General features: G+C 40.1%; 1 protein-coding gene across 3 annotated transcripts; it reads left to right on the top strand.

Annotated features, from left to right (window-relative positions):
• The first annotated feature begins 163 nt into the window (after positions 1-163).
• On the top strand, positions 164-18,900 carry psme4a (proteasome activator subunit 4a). 3 transcript variants are annotated; one of them, XM_049735701.2, is made up of 48 exons: positions 164-756; positions 1,639-1,779; positions 1,852-1,968; positions 3,616-3,672; positions 4,734-4,778; positions 5,790-5,939; positions 6,302-6,365; positions 6,453-6,527; positions 6,826-6,927; positions 7,034-7,126; positions 7,819-8,084; positions 8,217-8,403; positions 8,528-8,617; positions 8,705-8,769; positions 9,111-9,261; positions 9,339-9,437; positions 9,613-9,682; positions 9,767-9,834; positions 9,917-10,132; positions 10,664-10,821; positions 10,911-11,006; positions 11,194-11,249; positions 11,355-11,411; positions 11,497-11,552; positions 11,793-11,891; positions 11,993-12,055; positions 12,123-12,218; positions 12,329-12,460; positions 12,563-12,772; positions 12,888-13,024; positions 13,115-13,168; positions 13,239-13,368; positions 13,454-13,535; positions 13,639-13,795; positions 13,888-13,957; positions 14,055-14,180; positions 14,255-14,407; positions 14,505-14,609; positions 14,703-14,794; positions 14,871-15,002; positions 15,269-15,477; positions 15,550-15,635; positions 15,716-15,844; positions 16,403-16,558; positions 17,190-17,352; positions 17,457-17,590; positions 17,657-17,797; positions 17,963-18,900. In XM_049735701.2, the coding sequence occupies exons 1-47, from the start codon at positions 560-562 to the stop codon at positions 17,789-17,791; spliced, it is 5,526 nt and encodes a 1,841-aa protein (XP_049591658.1). In that variant the 5' UTR covers positions 164-559; the 3' UTR covers positions 17,792-17,797; positions 17,963-18,900. The 3 variants fall into 3 exon arrangements, with proteins under 3 accessions (XP_049591658.1, XP_049591657.1, XP_049591659.1); XM_049735700.2 differs by having other exon boundaries at positions 6,826-6,948; XM_049735702.2 differs by lacking the exon at positions 3,616-3,672 and having other exon boundaries at positions 165-756; positions 6,826-6,948.
• Positions 18,901-18,969: the final 69 nt, after the last annotated feature.

Below are 18,969 nucleotides of genomic sequence, written 5' to 3'. Positions count from 1 at the left end.
TCGAACACGTGTTGCTTTTCAAAAAATATTTTACGTCAGCTCAGGGATAAACGCCTAAAAATACAATTCTGTCTATTGAAATCTTGGGAAATGTAGTCTTTATGATATTAACCGGATATGACGACAGAAATGCGTCGGTCGGCTGGGTGTCGTCTGCCCTTGTGCTGCACCGTAGTTGGATGAATCAGTCGACGTTGAACGGTCTTTGGGACAGAACTGAGGCTTTGTAATAGAACGCTAACTTTAGCTAGGCTGCTAGCTGCTTGTCATATTTAACGATTCCGTTCGCCGAAGAGAATTATTCGAGTGCCAACGCTTTATTCCCCGGCCTTAACATATTAAGATCGGTTCATGCTAACGTTTCTTTTAAGAGAGGCGATCTTAACTTGGGATAAATGGCTACTGAGCCTGTCATCAACTTGTGACTCTCTTATTTAGTCACATCGTGGTCCAACAACTGGACAAGCTAGCGCAGAAATCGTTTTATTTATTGATGTCATATAGCTATCACAACAACTAAGTAATATCCATTTAAACTTGTCGTTTTGTATTTGATAATATGAACGAGGCACAGCTGGATGGATTGGGATTTCATCCTCAAAAGGACATCGTATATAACAAACTTCTGCCTTATGCGGATAGGCTCGATGAAGAATCTAATGATATTTTGAGTAAAATTAAGGGGAACTTGGCCCGGGCTGTTCAGTTCAGAGAAATATGGCCCGGTGTGCTCTTTTGGACGAGGAAACTTTCCACGTGAGTATTAAAAAAATAATCTTCTCTAATTATCCCCAATAGTGAGACCAAGAAGTGAGCTAGAAACATTTGCTAACCTTCCCCCCCCCCCCCCCCCCCCCCTAAAACGTCAACAAGTACAGTTACGAAAGTTATGCTAATACCTTGAGGTTCTTAGAATACAGATTCGCCTGATATTGTGTAACAAGTATTGGGAAAGAAAACAGTTTTTAAATGAGCGGATGCGTAGTTATGTCAATATGATCGTTTTGGTTTGTGCTTGCCCTATCTGCATAATTTATCCGATTTCATATGAAATTATTTATTGGAGCATTAAAGAATTTCATTGATTGTAATTTTTGTGCCAAAAGTTTGAAAATTACAGAACCTACAACCCAAGAAATCGAAATTTAATATTATATTATTGTTTATTAACACAAGACTAATATTAATTTTGATGTCAGGTCTCCACTTTTTCAACATGTGTTATTTGTTTACTTAGTAATGAATCACATGATACCGGCATCTTTCAACATGACATTGGATTATTTAGAGTGCTGTTTCAATTTGTACTTTGTTGCTGGGCTGATTAATCCGTTTCTGTCCTCATGTTGGCACATTGCTCTAGCCCAGAGTGAGGCACTACCGGCTCAGAGAGATGGAAAGTTCACAATGGGGTTTGACCCAGATTCTGCTCGCTGCTATTAAGGCATACAAGTGGTGACACAACCATTTCAAAACAGTCAATTTCACAGCTCCGCAGGCATTTTATGGGACTCAAAGTCACATTTATGAAACAAGCGATTCAAAAATGTAGATGAATGGGCTATCTGTGCAATGTGTCATGACTTGTTTTTGTTACACTGAAAATCATAACAATATCATGTTTTTTATCCAATGTAGGTATTTACGACTATATGGGCGGAAGTTCAGCAAAGAAGACCACGTGCTATTTATTAAATTGCTCTATGAGCTAGTTACCATCCCTCGCCTAGAGATCAGCATGATGCAAGGCCTGGCGCGTCTCCTCATCAACCTGCTCAAGTAAGAGTTACATGGTCTGAAGAAGCAAACCTGTTTACACATGAGCCTGACTCTGTGTCTTGTCCTTCTAAGGAAAAAGGAGCTTCTCTCAAGGGAGGACCTGGAATTGCCTTGGAGACCTCTGTATGAACTGCATTACAGGATTCTTTTCTCCAAGACGGAGCATCTGGGACTCAATTGGTTTCCCAAGTAGGCTTTTGTTACTGCTTATGCTGTGACATGAACTAAAACACACTTCCAACTGACTTCACCTTTATTTGACACATTTCAGGATCTCCATTTGCTTTTGCAGATATCACATATGGCTATAGCTCACCTGCCAACTATTGCCTGAATGATAGTATAACCTCAAAACTTGAACACTCAATTTTTTTTAACTAAGCTATTTTCTACTGAACACTGCAGCTTGGACTGAAATGCATATGCAAAAAACAGTAAACATGGTTGTCTACCGCTCGCTAAGCCTGTGTCACTAGATTCACAGATGCCGGTTTGACCTCTCATGTTTTTGTCATATTTAGGCTGGTTCGTTTGAGCAAATATTTTGGGCGCTTCCAAATTGAATGACCTTTGTTTGGGGTGTTCATGTTTGGAGGTAGTGACGCCATTGTACTGTATGTGCTTTCTCTCTGTACGTCTGCCTACATTCCCCAAAAACGGTCTTGCTATGTAGCCTTTTCCAAGTCACACCATACTGCTATGCACAATTCTTATTTCTAAACTCACTTGTGTTCTGATCCAGCTTGATTTGTAAAAGTTGGCATGCGCAAAAACGAGCACAAACTTGATTGGGTCTGGAAAATTATCAGTATTGTTGCGTGCTCAGGATAGTTATGTGCAAATAGATGAAGTGAATTGAGAGGGGGCCACTGGGGAGAATTTGTAAACTTTTTGGGATTGCCAGAAACAAACAATGTTTCAACATCATCTACTGAGCGATGCAATTTTATAGCTTCTGATCGATCTAAGCTTTCGACTAAATTTAAGGGCTGACTTGGAGCCAATCACAAGTAGTCATCATGCCATATTGCCAGTGATAAGAAGTAATTTAAACTGTACATTTTTACTGTCATGTCATTTCACCATACTGTTTCAATTGGGGCTGCCCTCTTCCAGAGCAGTTTGTGTTGTTGTGCTGTGACCTATCCCAAGTTTTTAATGCAGTGTTACGCAGGATGTGCAGATACGTCCAGTACACATGCATTTGGGGCAAGTGAAACAAACAAAACATGGCTTTTATGGGATAGTTAGCTTCCCTCAAAGGATGGATTGTCAAACTTATTTCACTCATACAGAGCTCTTCCAAAAGTTCCACGATGAAAACCATTAAAGTTAGCCTAAGTGCAAAACCCTCTTAAATATTTAATAATCCAGATGCATGAGTGAGTGCCCACACCTCAGTGCCCACTTTTTGGAATCTTCTTAAAAGATCACAATTGTTCAAGGCCATGCACAGTAATTCGACCAACAGCATGTGCAATCTGTTGAAATCAAACCAGACGTTTAAATCATCACATTATACTTGAATTGCTTTTACAATGACATGCACATCTCACGCAACGTTTGGTAGGCGTTACAATGTCTCTCATCCATTGTGTTCTTAACGCAAGGTGCTCTTGTATAGTGCTGAGGGAACGTTGTGTGTTTCTGACGCTTTGCAAGCATATCTGTTATCACCGCCGATGTGAACTAGCTGCTTTGGCTGACAAGCCAGCTCACCTTTTTCAAACTGACACAAATGCACGAATATACGAGTCATATACAGTATTCATATTCTGCGTGATTTGACTCTTTGCCTGGTGCTGAGTGTGTTCTTTGTCCCCTTTTCACATTCAGTTCTCCAAGGCCCCGTTCATCCGCTAAACTCATTATGATAAAATTGATTCAGAGGTGGTAAGGACAACATCGTTCCTCTTTTGTGTTTTACTTTTGAATTCAACCCCCCACCCCCACATTGCATGTGTCAACTGGAGAGACCATGTGTAACTTGGTATCAGAAGATAAATCAATGTTAACATTTCAATCATACGCATTCGAATACTGTCACACCGCAGCTAACATGGTTTCCCCTTCCACCATTCTCATTGAGATCATTCTTAAAATTCCTCTTCCTTCCAAAACCTGTAATGACGGCTTATCCTACTGGCATATGGACAGCATTGTCATACTAGTAAAAGGCAACACTGCTCAGTAGTTCAACTGGAATTAGAGCAACTTGAACTCCTGTTGCGTTTCTTCCCGACCTGGAATGCGTCCGGGGAAACGTGAAGGTTCATTCCTAACCTATTAGGGAATCGGGTTCTCCTTCCTCTAGGGCCAATACATATTCCCCTTATTACTGGCTCATGATTGGCTGATTTAAGACACATGTCTATTTATTTTGTTAGCTTAAAGTGCTATACATTTAGGGAAGACTACTACCGTACAAGTGTGAAAGCTCTAAAAAATCATTGAGCGATCGAAATTGAGATGTGTTGTGCAGTTGGTGATTGGGTTTGGCAGGCCATTTCCAAAGAGGCATGGCTTCAGCGTGCATGTGAGCACAGTTGTAGGATTGTGGGCGAGGCCACTCCAAAGCTCTGGTTATATTGGTCTAGAGCTTACAACACTCTTGTATGACTCAGTATTCTTGTTTTTAGATTGAATGCCAACGTTATCATGCCAGGAATGTGTAAAGTTATTAATACAAATACTAATGCAAATACAGTACCACATCTTATAAACAAGTGATATGATTTGTGTGTGTGTGGTTATTATTATTATTATTTTTTTTAGATGATTACAGACACAATAGCATTCTCATAGTGTTAATAAATATTCAAACCTATGCAAGGCTTCTGTATGCATGGGGTCCGATTCAAACGGCATTGCTGTGAAGTAATTCTTTTTACATATATGATTCTGCAATTTAGACATAACCATGATACCATTTTTTGTGTTTGTATTTGTTACAGCTCCGTAGAAGGTGTGCTGAAGACACTTGTGAGAAACTGCAGGCCGTAAGTATACCTTGATATCCTGATGCAGTCAATATATAAACAAAAAAAAGACGATGCAGCAATGGTAAAATCCAAAGGTTTCTAAATCCAAACAATTTTAGATAACTGTTTTTATGAATGTGGCATTTGTATCTTGATAGGAGGCCTTTTTGTAATTTACAGATGTCATATGCTTACACTACTACAGTTTCAAAATGTGAAAGAAAGGTAATGAACATAAATCCTTAAATCACTTTAGGGATTTTAATTAAATGGAAACTGCTAGAAAGGGTCTTGAAGCTGATAGAACAATTGTGCTAGCTGGATCAACAGTGGTGAAAAGGCTTCCTTAATGCCCTGGCATATTGCAAAAGACAAGCAGTATGATCCCGGTGTCCATAAATAAGTTGCTCCTTGACTTTGTGCACCACAGTTATATGTGCACCCGTCTTAGGCAAGCAGTAGGATGTCCCTCACTTCGCACTTAGTCAGATAATCCTATTATCTCATCTAATTCCATCTTGTGTGAGAGTTGCCTGTCACTGGGACGTGAGTGTAATTTGTGGTCAGATGGTACAGCAGTAGGAGGCAGGGCCAAGTGGCCTTTGGCGGCACGTAGCTGTGTTTGCCGTTCCCCAAAGGAGGCTAGTGGCCTGACATAACCTGCCGAGTTTACACGCGTTTAATGAACCATAGCAAAACCCCCGGTGGGATTATGGGTCCATTAGAACCACTGGATTGATGCTAACAGCCAGAATCTGCCATGTGTGTGATTTATCATCTCCTCACTCGTAGATTTTAGTGCTGCAGGTTCTGGGGTCAGTTATTGCAATCGTTTGCCAATACAGTACGTGTTCCAAACATGCTGGTTTGTAAAAAAAAAAAATATTTAATCTCCAATTATGTTTCTCTAATACAGTGGTATGTAAGAGAATGTTTGTTTTTTTTCCAGATGAGGCTAAAATGCTTTTTTTTTTTTTTTTTTATTATACAAAATGACATCTATATGTGACTCTCTGTTCTTTTATACAGTTATTTCCCAGAGTCAGCAACCCAGGAGATGCTGGATGAGTGGAGACCGCTATTTTGTCCGTTTGATGTCACCATGCAGAGAGCAGTCTGCTACTTTGAACTCTTTCTACCCACAACTCTACCACCGGAGCTGCATCATAAGGGTTTTAAGTAAGTGTGCCTTAAATTGACACACATAACTTGCTTTCTCCATTGAGTTTGTAAGGTCAGTGAGTTTCCACCAGGCGCAGTGTTTTTTTTTTTGTTTTTTGTTTTTTTTTTGCACATAAAAAACAATTTGCGTCACAACAGACCAGTTTTATTCATGTGGGAACATTTGATATGCAGAGTAGTGTTTATTTGAGAGGAAAAAAAAAGCAAACTTGCTGCAATCAGACATACTAACTGTATATTTTGTAAACTGCAAATGTTCACTAATATCAATCTTACCTTCCCAATACTATAATTGCCAAGTATTCAAATGTTTTGCACCACATTCATTTTCTGTATGTACCAAATTGATTTTCTTTCAGGTTGTGGTTTGAAGAGTTGATCAACTTGTGGGTATCCGTTCAGAACCTTCCAAGTTGGGAATTGGTGAGCACTGTAGATATTTGTTTTCATGGCCCATAACAACAATGCCTGTTCTTGTCTTGCTTATGTGTAAATGCACTCTTTTTGTAGAATCTGGTGAATCTCTTTGCTCGCTTGGCTAAAGACAACATCGGATACATTGACTGGGATCCTTATATTCCGAAGGTACGTGTTTTGCATGTTTAGGGGTTTATGAATGTGTTCTCTCGTGCATCACGACGAGCGTGTTTGTGACTCAAGGTGTGTGTTTCACACCCACCGCTGCTTGTGGGAAACAAACTATCAAGTTTCTTTGTTGATCCAGTTTGTCATAGATTTCAAGTAACGAGTTATGTTCCAAGTGTTTGACTCTTCTCTGAAAAACACAAAAAATAAGCAAAGTTTACTTTTACTAAATCACAAGCAAATTGTTTTATATGTATATAGTTGTTAATAAGTCAGCTTTACTCTTTCCACTTTTTAGATATTCACAAGAGTCCTGAGGAGCTTCAATCTTCCCGTGGGGACCAGCCAGATGATGTTCCCACGATACTTGACCAATGCCTACGATATCGGCCATGTGGCGGTATGGATAGCATGTCTTCTGGTTAGTCCTTACTCCAGACATAGTGGTAACCTCAATCAAAATATCCAGAAGAAAAGACTGTGTCATCACTTACTGTCAATTTCAGGGTGGACCAAGTAAACAAGCTCAAGCCCAACTCACTGGCCTTTTCAACAGCATCACATCTTTCTTTCACCCATCAAATCATGGCCGCTGGTTGGTGAGTGCCTTGTTTTCATTTTTACTTCTTCTTAAAGACTTTTTCAAAAATATATGCGCGCTATTATTACATATCATCTGGAAAGTCAGTCAATTATAGTTTTGTTTCAGAGACACTGTGCACTCGAGGTGTGTATCATCATGTTGATATTTTCGGCTATCATTCTTTCCAACTTGTGTCAGCAATATGAACTGCGTCAGACTGAAGAAAACATGTGAGTGAGATTGCTGCAATAGTATTAAATGTCCGCATGAGCAGGCGCACATGCCATTCTGTTTGAGGAAGCCCCTCTTGCCGACATGACACGACACAAGCGGCGACGTGCTACTTTTATTTTTAGAGAAGGGGTGAGTTGTGTGGCACAGTGGGCCAGTGTGGAAGGATGTCGCAATAAGGTTCTTAGGTTCAAACTTGGCCCTTGCTTTTCACATGTACAATTATACCGATTGTTTTTTCCATCTCAATGTTTTTATGTAATTTGAGCAATTTTTTCTTTTGTCGTCACTACAATATTTTATGTGATATTAGAAATATCACAGAATGTCTTGTGATATGAACTTTTATCACCCATTCATGCAGTAGTCGTGCATATTTATGTACTGAATGAGAAGTGATCAAAGTGGCCTCACATTTACAATTAGGTTCAACCTACAGATAACCTGTACCATGTGTCTGTGTTCTGTCGTACTCAGATGAAGCTCATGAAGTTGCTGCAGCGTCTTCCTGCCATTGTTGTTAGCCGGCTGCATGCAGAGCGCTACAGAAAGCCGTCGTGGCTAACACCCGTCCCCAACACGCACAAGCTCACTGAGGACGATATCACACAGTTTGTGGAGAGTATGATGCAGCCAGTTCTGCTGGCCATGTTCAGCAAAACAGGCAGTCTTGATGCTGCTCGGGCTCTGCAGAACCTCGCTCTGATGAGGCCCGAGTTGGTCATTCCTCCCGTTCTTGAGAGGTGACTTTTTTTCCAACTAAATGGGTGCATTTTCTAGCGTCTGTCAGATTGCTGCCAGTTTTCCACATTGATCGAGAAACAGGCACACTCTTTGGAATTAACATAAAAGGCTAATTGTTGTCTTTTCTGTAGAACATACCCCGCACTGGAAACTCTAACAGAGCCCCACCAGCTGACAGCCACCCTAAGTTGCATGATCGGTGTAGCACGGAGTTTAGTTTCTGGTGGGAAGTACCTTCCTGAGGGACCTACTCACATGTTGCCCCTACTCATGAGGTCCTTGCCTGGAGTTGATCCAAATGACTTCAGCAAGTGCATGGTGGGATTCTTTGCTTCACATTTTTCAAACCTTTCTGATATTGTTATAAATGAATAAATGTTGACATATTGTTCCTTCATGCATGATATTGTTATAAATGTTCATATATTGCTTCTTCATACAGATCACCTTCCAGTTTATTGCAACATTTGTGACTCTTGTGCCTTTGGTGGACTGTTCGTCTGCTCTACATGAAAGAACAGACCTGACAGAGGTGAATTGCTGTTCATTCAGTTTTGCCAGTTTGACTAATACAGCATAAGTACTCGTATTGATTTGTTTTGAACTTTGCCTAACTAAGGTGGAAAGGGAAATGTGCTCAGCCTCTGCCGAATTTGAAGACTTTGTGCTTCAATTTATGGACAGGTACGCTAAAGAATGATGTTGAATGAATGTTTGAATTGTGATATTGGCTAATCATGTTTGATGACTATAATCTTGCTACAGTTAAAATATAAATATTAATCTAACATCTATTTGTAAACCAATGTGCATTTTGCCTGATTACATTTTCATTGTGTAAGTAAATAATTTTAAAAATGAGAAAGTGGATTGAAGGAAGATCTTTGTTGCTTTTTAGTTTGAAGTTACATGACTGCAAATGGAGTAAAGTGCAATATTTACATGTACACTATTTTGCTTCTCCGAGCAAGCTGCTTTGTTCCACCATTCTAAAAATGTATTTGCATATTTGATCATATCTGCAGGTGCTTTGCTTTGATCGACAGCAGCACACTAGAACAAACACGTGAGGAAACAGAAACTGAGAAAATGACCCACTTGGAGAGTTTGGTAGAGCTGGGCTTGTCTTCTACTTTCAGCACTATCCTCACTCAGTGCTCTTTGGACATCTTCATGGTACAAACAGGAGAAAATTTAGATGTCTGGAAACAAAGCTGTCACACTCAATTACGATCATGTCTGTTATTGTACAGGTGGCTCTGGAAAAGGTTTTCAACTTTGCAACTACCAACATTTTTGAGACTCGTGTAGCTGGAAGGATGGTGGCGGACATGTGCCGGGCTGCTGCCAAGGTAACGCACAAATAATTAACAATAACAGTATTGTTTTCATAATCCTGTTATCTTTATTATGACTGATATCCCCCAAATAATCCGTTACCCTTAATTGATTGATCACCCAATGCATGAGTTACGTAGTTATGTTGTAGCTTGCTGCTGAATCCACACCATTTTTTTTTTCTTTCAGTGTCACCCTGCAGAATCTCTTAAAATGTTTGTGCCTCACTGCTGCAGTCAAATACAACAAATTGCTGCCAGTAAGTGCACCGCTGGCCCAAAAGAAGGAGTTCCTCGCAAGGTTTTATACTTGACTGATGTACACTTTGATTTCATTAAAACAGATGAGGAAGTGTTACATGAAGAGGAACTTGACAAGGAGTTTTTATGGAATCTTCAGCTTCTGTCTGAGGTGAACTAAGCTCCTTTTTTTTTTTCTTTTTTTTTTCCTCCCTTCGCCATCATTGGCTCTTCTCTCCTTGTGCCCCCGACAGGTTACTCGAGTAGATGGTCAGAAGCTCCTGGCCTATTCCTCTGACTTGGTCCAGATTTTGCAGTTGACACTTCACCTCAAGTGTAAGCAGGGATACATCCTAGCGTGCAACTTGCTGCATCACATCCTCCGCTCCACGGCCCTCATCTATCCGACGGAGTACTGCAGTGTGCCAAGTGGCTTCTGCCAACCAATCAAAGACTACCTACCCATCAAGGTGGTGACTCGTTGCTTAAAGCAGTTAAAGTTTTATATACATTTATGTACACGCGCACACACACAGACACGTGCGTGGAGATAGGCAATAGACAGAGCTATACATACTTATGTATATATAGAGAAGCAAAAATGGTTTTCTGCAGTTTGAGCCCAATTGGATTTGTTGTATTCCCCTCACCATGTAAAAGGCTCTGCTTTGATTCTTGTTGGACGGGTCTTCAGTAGAAAGATGAAAGTCTCTTGCGGTTTTGACTCTGAATGAGTGTTTTATGGCTGAGTCAGTCTCAAGTAAATCCAGTTTCTTTGAAATGCACTGCCCCACTCTTGTGTAAAGAAAGATAGCCTTATAAAATGCTAAATATGGGTATACCTGAAACATTGACTATGTTGACACATTGTTTCCTCCCAGTTTATTTCATTTGATCTTGTTGTTCACTATGACACATAAACTGTAATCAAAGGTGATGAAAATGTATCTTTTGTTGAAAACCTTTTGGAAACTTCTGTTGTTTTAAATTGGCCCATGCAGGATTGGGGTCGTCCAGGTGACTTGTGGAACTTGAATATCCGGTGGCATGTGCCCAGTGCTGAAGAGACCACCTTTACCTTTTATTTACTGGACCTGATCCTTAAGCCAGAACTGAAGAGGCTTCAAAGTTTTGCAGAGGGACAGCAAGAAATGAGCAGGTAATGCCAGGTATACTGTAGAACAATTTTGGAAGTGCAACAGTGAAGTTAAGATTTGCTTCTTTCTTTTTGTTCTCTTCTCTATACAGGGATGATGTCCTACAGAGTCTCACTATTCTTCAGCACTGCCTCTTGGGGGCTGGTGGTCTTATGCCTCCTTTGAAGGGAGAACCTATACCTGAATTGTGAGAAGTTTTTTTTTGTTGTTGTTGGAAAACATTTGACATTGGTGTTTATTATGAAGTCATGATCTTGATGATTGCATTATATTTTCTTTGGGGGTTTCATCTTGTAATTGTAGTTTTGTCATTGTTTTGCTTTCAGCTCATTTTGATACTTAAATGCTTCATAACTTTGTGCTTTTTGAAACAGGGTCCATAGTATGGTGAATCTAGATGAAACCACTCTGTATACTGGAACGAAGTACGGTATGTGCAAAACTTTTATTTCAGATAGTATTCTTAAATGAGAAATTGTTTCAGATAAAAGTCAGTATCTCCTACAATATAATTTCATTTGATTTTGTTTTGCAGATGAGTCCAAAGAGAACTACAGAGTATCAATTTGTGATGTGATGAGACAGTTGCTTCGTAAGTATTAAACCAACACCATGTCACTATTTCTTAGTCTTAATTGTTAATGTTATTTTAACTTTTTTTTTTTTTTCACCCCCAGATTATATACTGGAACACTCTGAGGATGACACAAAGTCACTCTTCTCCATCATAAAGGTACATAGACCAGCAATCATGTTGTTTAAGCATTGCAAACATTTTGACAAATATTTGAGTGTCATAGTTGGGCTCAACTTGTTGCACATCACCTGATTCCAAATCAAATAAGCGTAAATAATGTGATTTGTAGATAAAAAGGAGAGTATTAGTAATCATATGCAAGCATTTTGAATGAATTTGTCACATTTAGGTAACATCTTATCCAACACAAGATGGTTGTTGTCTCGATTCTTTCAGATTATCAGTGATTTGCTGCACTTTAAAGGTTCCCACAAGCATGAGTTTGACTCTCGCTGGAAGAGCTTCAACCTTGTGAAAAAATCAATGGAAAACAGGGTGAGACTCTTAAATTGTGCTGACATCTGATTTGTACGGTTTAAATCCATGAAAATAAGGAACTCACTGTAAAACAATTGAAACTTTGTATTTTTTTGCAGCTTAATGGCAGAAAACAGCACATTAGAGCTCTGCTCATAGACAGAGTCATGCTCCAGCATGAGGTAACTTGGTCACATTTGCAAGTCATGTCATCGTGGTGGTGCATTTTTTAACTTTGTGGATTATCAGATGCGCAAGCTGACAGTTGAAGGGTGCCAGTACAGGAGCATTCACCAAGAGCTGATGAGGGACCTCTTGCGGCTGTCCACAAGCACCTACAGCCAAGTGAGCACACTGCAAAGTCATTGTTTTATTTTCATTTGTCTGATTCACCATAGTCTTGTCTAATGTTTTATATTAGACTTTAGATCTGAAATATTTTGTTTCCTTTGCAGGTACGTAGTAAAGCCCAAAGTGCATTGTTCACTGCACTTGGCACATACAATTTCTGCTGTAGAGATGTGATCCCCCATGTCCTTGAGTTTCTCAACCCCAACAACAGTAGCGTCACACAGCAGCAATTCAAAGTATGACATTTCTAAACTATTATGTTTCCCTATCATGTCTATTTTTGAGTTGTTTCAGAGTAGGTGTTAAATGCTGCCACATAATTGCCACTGCCTTTCCAGGGTGCCTTGTATTGTCTCCTCGGAAATCACAGTGGCGTGTGCTTGGCCAATTTGCATGACTGGGAGTGCATTGCCCTGACATGGCCTGCTATTGTTCGATCTGGCCTCAGTTCGGCCATGTCTTTGGAGAAGCCCTCCATAGTGCGGCTTTTTGACGACCTTGCGGACAAAATCCACAGACAGTATGAGACCATCGGCATCGACTTCTCTGTAAGAGTTACTCAATAAAAATCTGAATATATGTTTGATTTTGGTGTACAGAACAGAACCCGGCAAATAAAATTGAAGATATTTACTTTGACTATTGTTCCCTTTCATCGTTCAGATTCCTGAAGAGATCTGTGGTGTGGCTAAACAACTTATGGTCACTGGAAATCCCCTTCCTAAAGAGCCTGTTCCTTCAGAAGAAGCAACATTAAGAGGTGTTAGGAAACAGGAAGACAAGAATTTGGAGTCTGGCGAGTAAGTTGCTTCTAATGATATATCTGCTATTCCTTTTGTATTATATTTTTGGGTGGTAGTATTAATTTGATCTATTTCTACTTGTTTTAGGAAGTACCAGCAACTCATTGGTGATTTATTGAGTTGCCTTGACAACAGAAACTTGTAGGTTACTTTGATATTCCCCACATTCCAGTTCAGTGTTCAATCTTTATTTAATTTTTGAACGTTACAGGCCTTGGAAATTTGAACATATCGCTATTGGCTTCTTGTCATTGCTCTTGAGAGATGACCGCCAACTCCCGCCAGCAGCTGTTTTGTTCTTCGTCAAAACCCTCAACCACGACTCCCTCTACGTCCGCAAGGTAAGTGGGCCTTGTTCACGTCTCACGACCGTGCACAAATTATGGCCAGACATTAATGGATGCATCTTTTTATTTCCTCCAATAGGTGGCGATATCAGCCGTGGCAGGCATCATGAAACAAATAAAACGGCCTCATAAAAAAGTCCCAGTCAGTCCATCTGAGCTTTGTAAGCAGCACTAAGTTTTGCCCATTCATATTGTTTGATTTTCCTAACTTTTTTTGTTTTTAAATCAAACACATTGGAAAATATTTTTTGGTGTTTGTAAAAGGCACACTAGATGAGATGAGTGGTGGTATAGTGGCCGGTGACCGCCCAGACAACAAGTGGCTGCAGTATAATAGCAAGAGCCTGCCAAGGACTCAGCAGGACTGGGATCTCTGTGTCTTTGTAGAAAAGACTCATTGGGGTTACTACAGTTGGCCAAGGTTCATTTTTAAAACTTTTCCTTCATTTTGTATTCTTCGTGGGGGCTGGTTTTGTTGTATTTAGTTTTATTTTTGGTCACATTATTTTCTAGGAAACTGATGATGTATGCTCCTGAGAAAGAGCAGCCCAAACAGAACCGAACAAGAGAAGAAATGACAGAGGTTTGTGTAGATCAATAAATATAATTAGTATATATTTATTTTATTAACCCTATTTTATTCCTCTTTATCAAATGTTTTCTATTTTTTTTTTTTCCAGCCGGAACAGATCATCTACGACCATTTCTCAGACCCAGTATTTATCAATCAGTTCATTGAGTTTCTCTCTCTCGAGGATCGAAAAGGCAAAGACAAATTTAGTACGCGCAGATTCTGTTTGTTCAAGGTCAGCTGAATTCTTTGGCGCTTTCAGTTTTAAGAAAGAGATGATGAAATCCACTTTGTCCTTTTTGTTTCCAGGGTTTGTTCCGCAATTTCGGTGACACCTTCCTGCCTCTGCTGCAGCCTCACATGGAGCGCTTGGTAGCAGACACCCATGAGAGTAAGCAGCGTTGTGTTGCAGAGATCATATCTGGCCTAATCAGAGGATGCAAACACTGGAGTTACTACAAGGTGCAGTTTCACTCAGGATCCATACTTTTCTGTCTCTTGAACTTCTGCTGCACAACATTGTTTGGATTGAACTTTAATTGAAATGCTAAATTTGTAGGTTGAAAGCCTTTGGGAAGTGTTGTGTCCACTCATTCGTACAGCCTTGTCCAACATCACTGTCGAAACATATGCAGACTGGGGCACCTGCATCGCAACAGCCTGCGTAAGAATTCCTACTCTGTGTTTATTACAACTTTTTATTTTTTATTTTTTTTTTTTAAATCTGTAATTAATGTCTGTTCTTTCCCATCGACAGGAGAGTAGAGACCCTCGCAAACTTCACTGGCTGTTTGAGATGCTCATGGAGTCTCCAGTCAATGGGGAGGGCGGCTCATTTGTTGATGCTTGGTCAGTAAAAAGATTGCCTGCTCAAAACAGAATACAGATTTTTTTTTTGTAGTAATATATCTTACCTCCACTCCAGTCGACTCTACGTACTGCAGGGAGGCCTCGCTCAGCAGGAGTGGCGTGTGCCAGAGCTCCTCCACAGATTGTTGCAGTACCTGGAGCCCAAACTGACTCAGGTTTACAAGAATGTACGGGAGCGGATTGGAAGGTGAGCATGGATATTTTTATTTATTTTTATATTTTCATTTTTCACTTTATCAACGTATCAAATTATTGGCATAACCAGTGGCTGTCATCTTTTCTTCTCTGTTTTTTAACATATATTTCATGTCATTTTTTTTAACCTGAAATAGTTATTTTGAAAGTAAGGATAAATATAATCTTCTTGAAAGATCAAAAAAAAAATAATAATAACTTGGATCTGACCTTTGAAATGGTGCATTAACCGTACATTTTCTCTTCACGTCCCTTCAGCGTGCTGACCTACATCTTCATGATAGATGTCAACCTGCCTTACACTCAGCCAACCACCTCACCTCGCATCTCGGACTTCACCGATAGAATTTTATTACAGTTAAAGCCACTCACCGAGGGTGATGAGGAGATCCAGAACCATGTGGTTGAGGAGAATGAAGTGGGGGAGCAGGATGAGAGAACACAAGCGATCAAACTCCTCAAAACAGGTGTGTGAAAGATTAGTGACCCATGTAAAACAATTTACATCACTAACCTCCTCCCCATTCACTTGTTTGTAGTGTTAAAGTGGCTAATTGCAAGTGCCGGCCGCTCATACTCTACTGCTGTCCCGGACCATCTGCGCTTGTTGCCTCTACTCTTTAAGGTCGCTTCTTCACTTATATGCTATATCCACCTAAATGAGCTCCAACTGACCAATTCTGACATTTCTGTGTGCGGTTTCAGATTGCTCCAGTTGAGAATGATGACAGTTATGATGAGCTGAAGAGGGATGCAAAGACCTGCTTGTCTCTCATGTCCCAGGGGCTCCTCTACACAGAGCAGATCCCCATGGTGCTCAGTGCTCTCCAAGAAGTAACTAGATATTCCTAATTTATTATTTTATTTTCCTACTAAGCAAAATTTGTTTCAGGAATACTAGTGGTATATTCATTGTACTATAGAGATTTTCGTTTTTTAGGACACATTTATTTGTTCAAATTATTACAATGTCAGTGTCTGGATGAAAATGATATGTCCAAATGTGCTCATTTCATATTTTCCTGTCGTTCTTGATTTATTTTCCTGGGGATTCACGCTATAGTGCTGGTAGTATTTTGGAAATTCATTTGATTCGTTTTTCCCACCACCAGTACAAAGCTGTGCCTGAGTGGAAACATGGCTAAAGAAAACTACCTGGATAGTGAATGAAATGAAAAGTAGACAATTGACGCAACAATAGCTATAACTGAGGAATAACAGCCAGTACCATATCTAAAAGCATGGTATTGGATAACATCTATGAATGCAGCTGTCGTCATTATATATCTATGTATGTGTATAATAACAACTGCTAAATCGTGCACTTTGTTCCACTAGTGCGACGAAAGCTCAGCCTATTATTGACGTGATGACGCCGTCATGTGTTCACAGATTGCAGGCAGCAGCTCCTGGCACGCACGCTACACAGTGCTGACGTACCTCCAGATCATGGCCTTTTACAACCTCTTCACCTTCATGAGTGACCAGAAAGCAGTGAATGACGTACGGGCACTGGTTATAAGACTGCTGGAGGATGAGCAGCTGGAGGTAAAAAAAAAACAACAACCACTCATTCACACTACTTCAAGTAAAACAAAAAATGGTTCATGCTAGTCCGCCATCATAAGACTGTCAGTCAGGACATTACATTAAATACACGCTTGTTTGTGTTGGTGGCCTCTTGTCATCTTTTAGCTCCACAGTAGTGATTCAGCAATCACCTCCTATCTCTCCACTCGCATCCCCCCACAATCCCTCCCTCTGTTCCTCTAACTGTTGCTATGGAAACCACAGGCTGCAGTAATCTGTTGCTATGGAGATAACTTTCAGATTGAAAGAGGAAGAGAGGAATGGAGACAAAGAGTGGGGGGTAGCTGGAAGTCATTTTTGTTAGTCTCCTGCATTATACGATATGATGGCTTTGTAGATTTGTAGATTAGCCTGTCCAAATTGGTGATCAATAGTAATTGCATGTTTTTTTAATTGATCTTCATCACTGATTTAAGATTTACAAATATCATGAGCCCTATATGTTTACACTTAAGCGCAAAGTAAAAAGGTTGAGCGTGTCTTTGGCCACTAACTGTTATTCATTGTATTTTTCTAAGTAAGCATCCATCTTGTTTTATATTTAATTACATGGTGTAAGTGTACCAAAATATATCTACTTCCTCTCCAGGTGAGAGAAATGGCTGCCACCACACTCAGTGGCTTCCTCCAGTGCAATTTCTTGCACATGGATACCTCCATGCAAGCTCACTTTGAGGCCCTGTGCAAAACCTGCCTGCCTAAAAAGAGAAAGAGGGGTGTCGAATCAATAGTGGACACTATACCCTCTGGAGGTGAGTCATGAATGTTTCTTGGGAGTGCCCCTCTCCTCACCCAAAACGTAAACCATGTCGATTTGAAATACAAATAAATTTGAGTTCCGAGCTTGTTTTCGCAGACCTGGTGCGGCGCCATGCTGGTGTTCTTGGGCTCAGCGCTTGCATCCTCTCCAGCCCTTATGATGTACCCACCTGGATGCCCCAGCTATTAATGGACCTCAGTGCCCACCTCAATGATACCCAACCCATTGAAGTATGTCCTGTATGTCAATTTATTAAATGAACTGTAATGTTGCAACCTGGATGTGTTTGCCTCCAGATGACTGTGAAGAAAACTCTGTCCAACTTTCGGAGGACGCATCACGACAACTGGCAGGAGCATAAGCAGCAATTCACAGATGACCAGTTGTTGGTGCTTACTGACCTACTGGTGTCCCCTTGCTACTATGCCTAAAAGCTGGTAAGGCATTTTTGGGAAGCCCAATCAAAGCAAAATTCTATGTACACTTAGATTAATATTTGTACAGGGATTTTCGGGAGATGAGTGACAATAATTTCACCCGTTTCTTCTTTTGTATAATTCACATTTGTGTTTTTTTTTTTCTCTTTTGCTTGGATTCCCCAGCCTGCATGGAGGAGGTGGCTGCAGTCCTAAGACATCCAGAAGTGGCACACATAACTATTTGCAATGTTGTGTAATATCTATGTAGCTCATTTACATTTCTTCTATACTTAATATTTAAGGATCAATCATGGCAGGGATGAATGACCTGCAGTGTGTAACATTTCTGTACAGTTTTTTTTTTTTGTTTTTTTTTTTTTGTTTTAGTTGGTTGATTGCGTTTGTGCACGCTTAAAAAGGTGTGGAGTGTCGGACACATTTCTCAGGATTACATCCCAAGAATCAACTCTGAGCCAACACAATGTCCGGGCGTAGGACATGTTTTATCATTTTCCTCAATTGAAGCGTGTGTTTGGAAGTGTTTGTTGTGACCTGCAGAAAGTTGTCTACGGAACTCTTTGGATTAGGCTGTCACACAAGTTTGTTAAGAAAGTTAGGCATTGTGTGTTTGTGTGTACATCATGCTTCAGCAAATATGCACAGACATATTTATTTATTTATAAGTTCTTGAAGTGCTGCATTTATTATTTTCCCTAGCAAGTGTTTCTGCAGATTAAGTAGGTGGGCTTTATTATTTTTTATTTATATAATTTGGGGGGCAAGCACTAGAGCCTATTTTCATCTACTGGTACTCTTGCAAAGAAAAGGGAGAGAGTGCACTCCCCAATCCGGTGCTTTGTTTTGTGAAGACTTGAGCGATTCCAGGTTCTCCAGTGCATCACGCCATCCACTACACCAATCCATAATTTCAATGAATCATTTCCCCTGTTCTAGAACTTGCAGAAATATTTTGGTCATCATGGTTTCATTTGACGACTTGAAGAGTCCAAACATTGAAGCATTTAGTACCTCACCTTTGTATAGTGTAGTGCCAAAATTGCAATGACCCTATTGTATGATATTATGTATGAATTAATTGTTTATAAAACGGGTTAGCACAACTGTGTCCCCTGCAGAATTTGCTTCAGACTTTGAAATGTCCAGAGGTGCGAATCTAAGTAGGTTTATTT

Source organism: Syngnathus scovelli, chromosome 12, assembly GCF_024217435.2.
Source record: "Syngnathus scovelli strain Florida chromosome 12, RoL_Ssco_1.2, whole genome shotgun sequence".
In the NCBI taxonomy this organism is placed as follows: domain Eukaryota; kingdom Metazoa; phylum Chordata; class Actinopteri; order Syngnathiformes; family Syngnathidae; genus Syngnathus; species Syngnathus scovelli.
Note: the sequence above shows the minus strand (reverse complement) of the source record. Positions and strands in the feature narration are given on the sequence as shown.

What these genes read in the sequence shown, in the direction of transcription:
- psme4a (XM_049735700.2), top strand. Translation starts at nt 560, where the DNA reads ATGAACGAGGCACAGCTGGATGGATTGGGATTTCATCCTCAAAAGGAC. An exon ending in GCTCTTTGGACATCTTCATG is followed by an intron (nt 9,262 to 9,338) that starts GTACAAACAGGA and finishes GTTATTGTACAG; the next exon opens with GTGGCTCTGGAAAAGGTTTT. An exon ending in ATCTTCAGCTTCTGTCTGAG is followed by an intron (nt 9,835 to 9,916) that starts GTGAACTAAGCT and finishes TGCCCCCGACAG; the next exon opens with GTTACTCGAGTAGATGGTCA.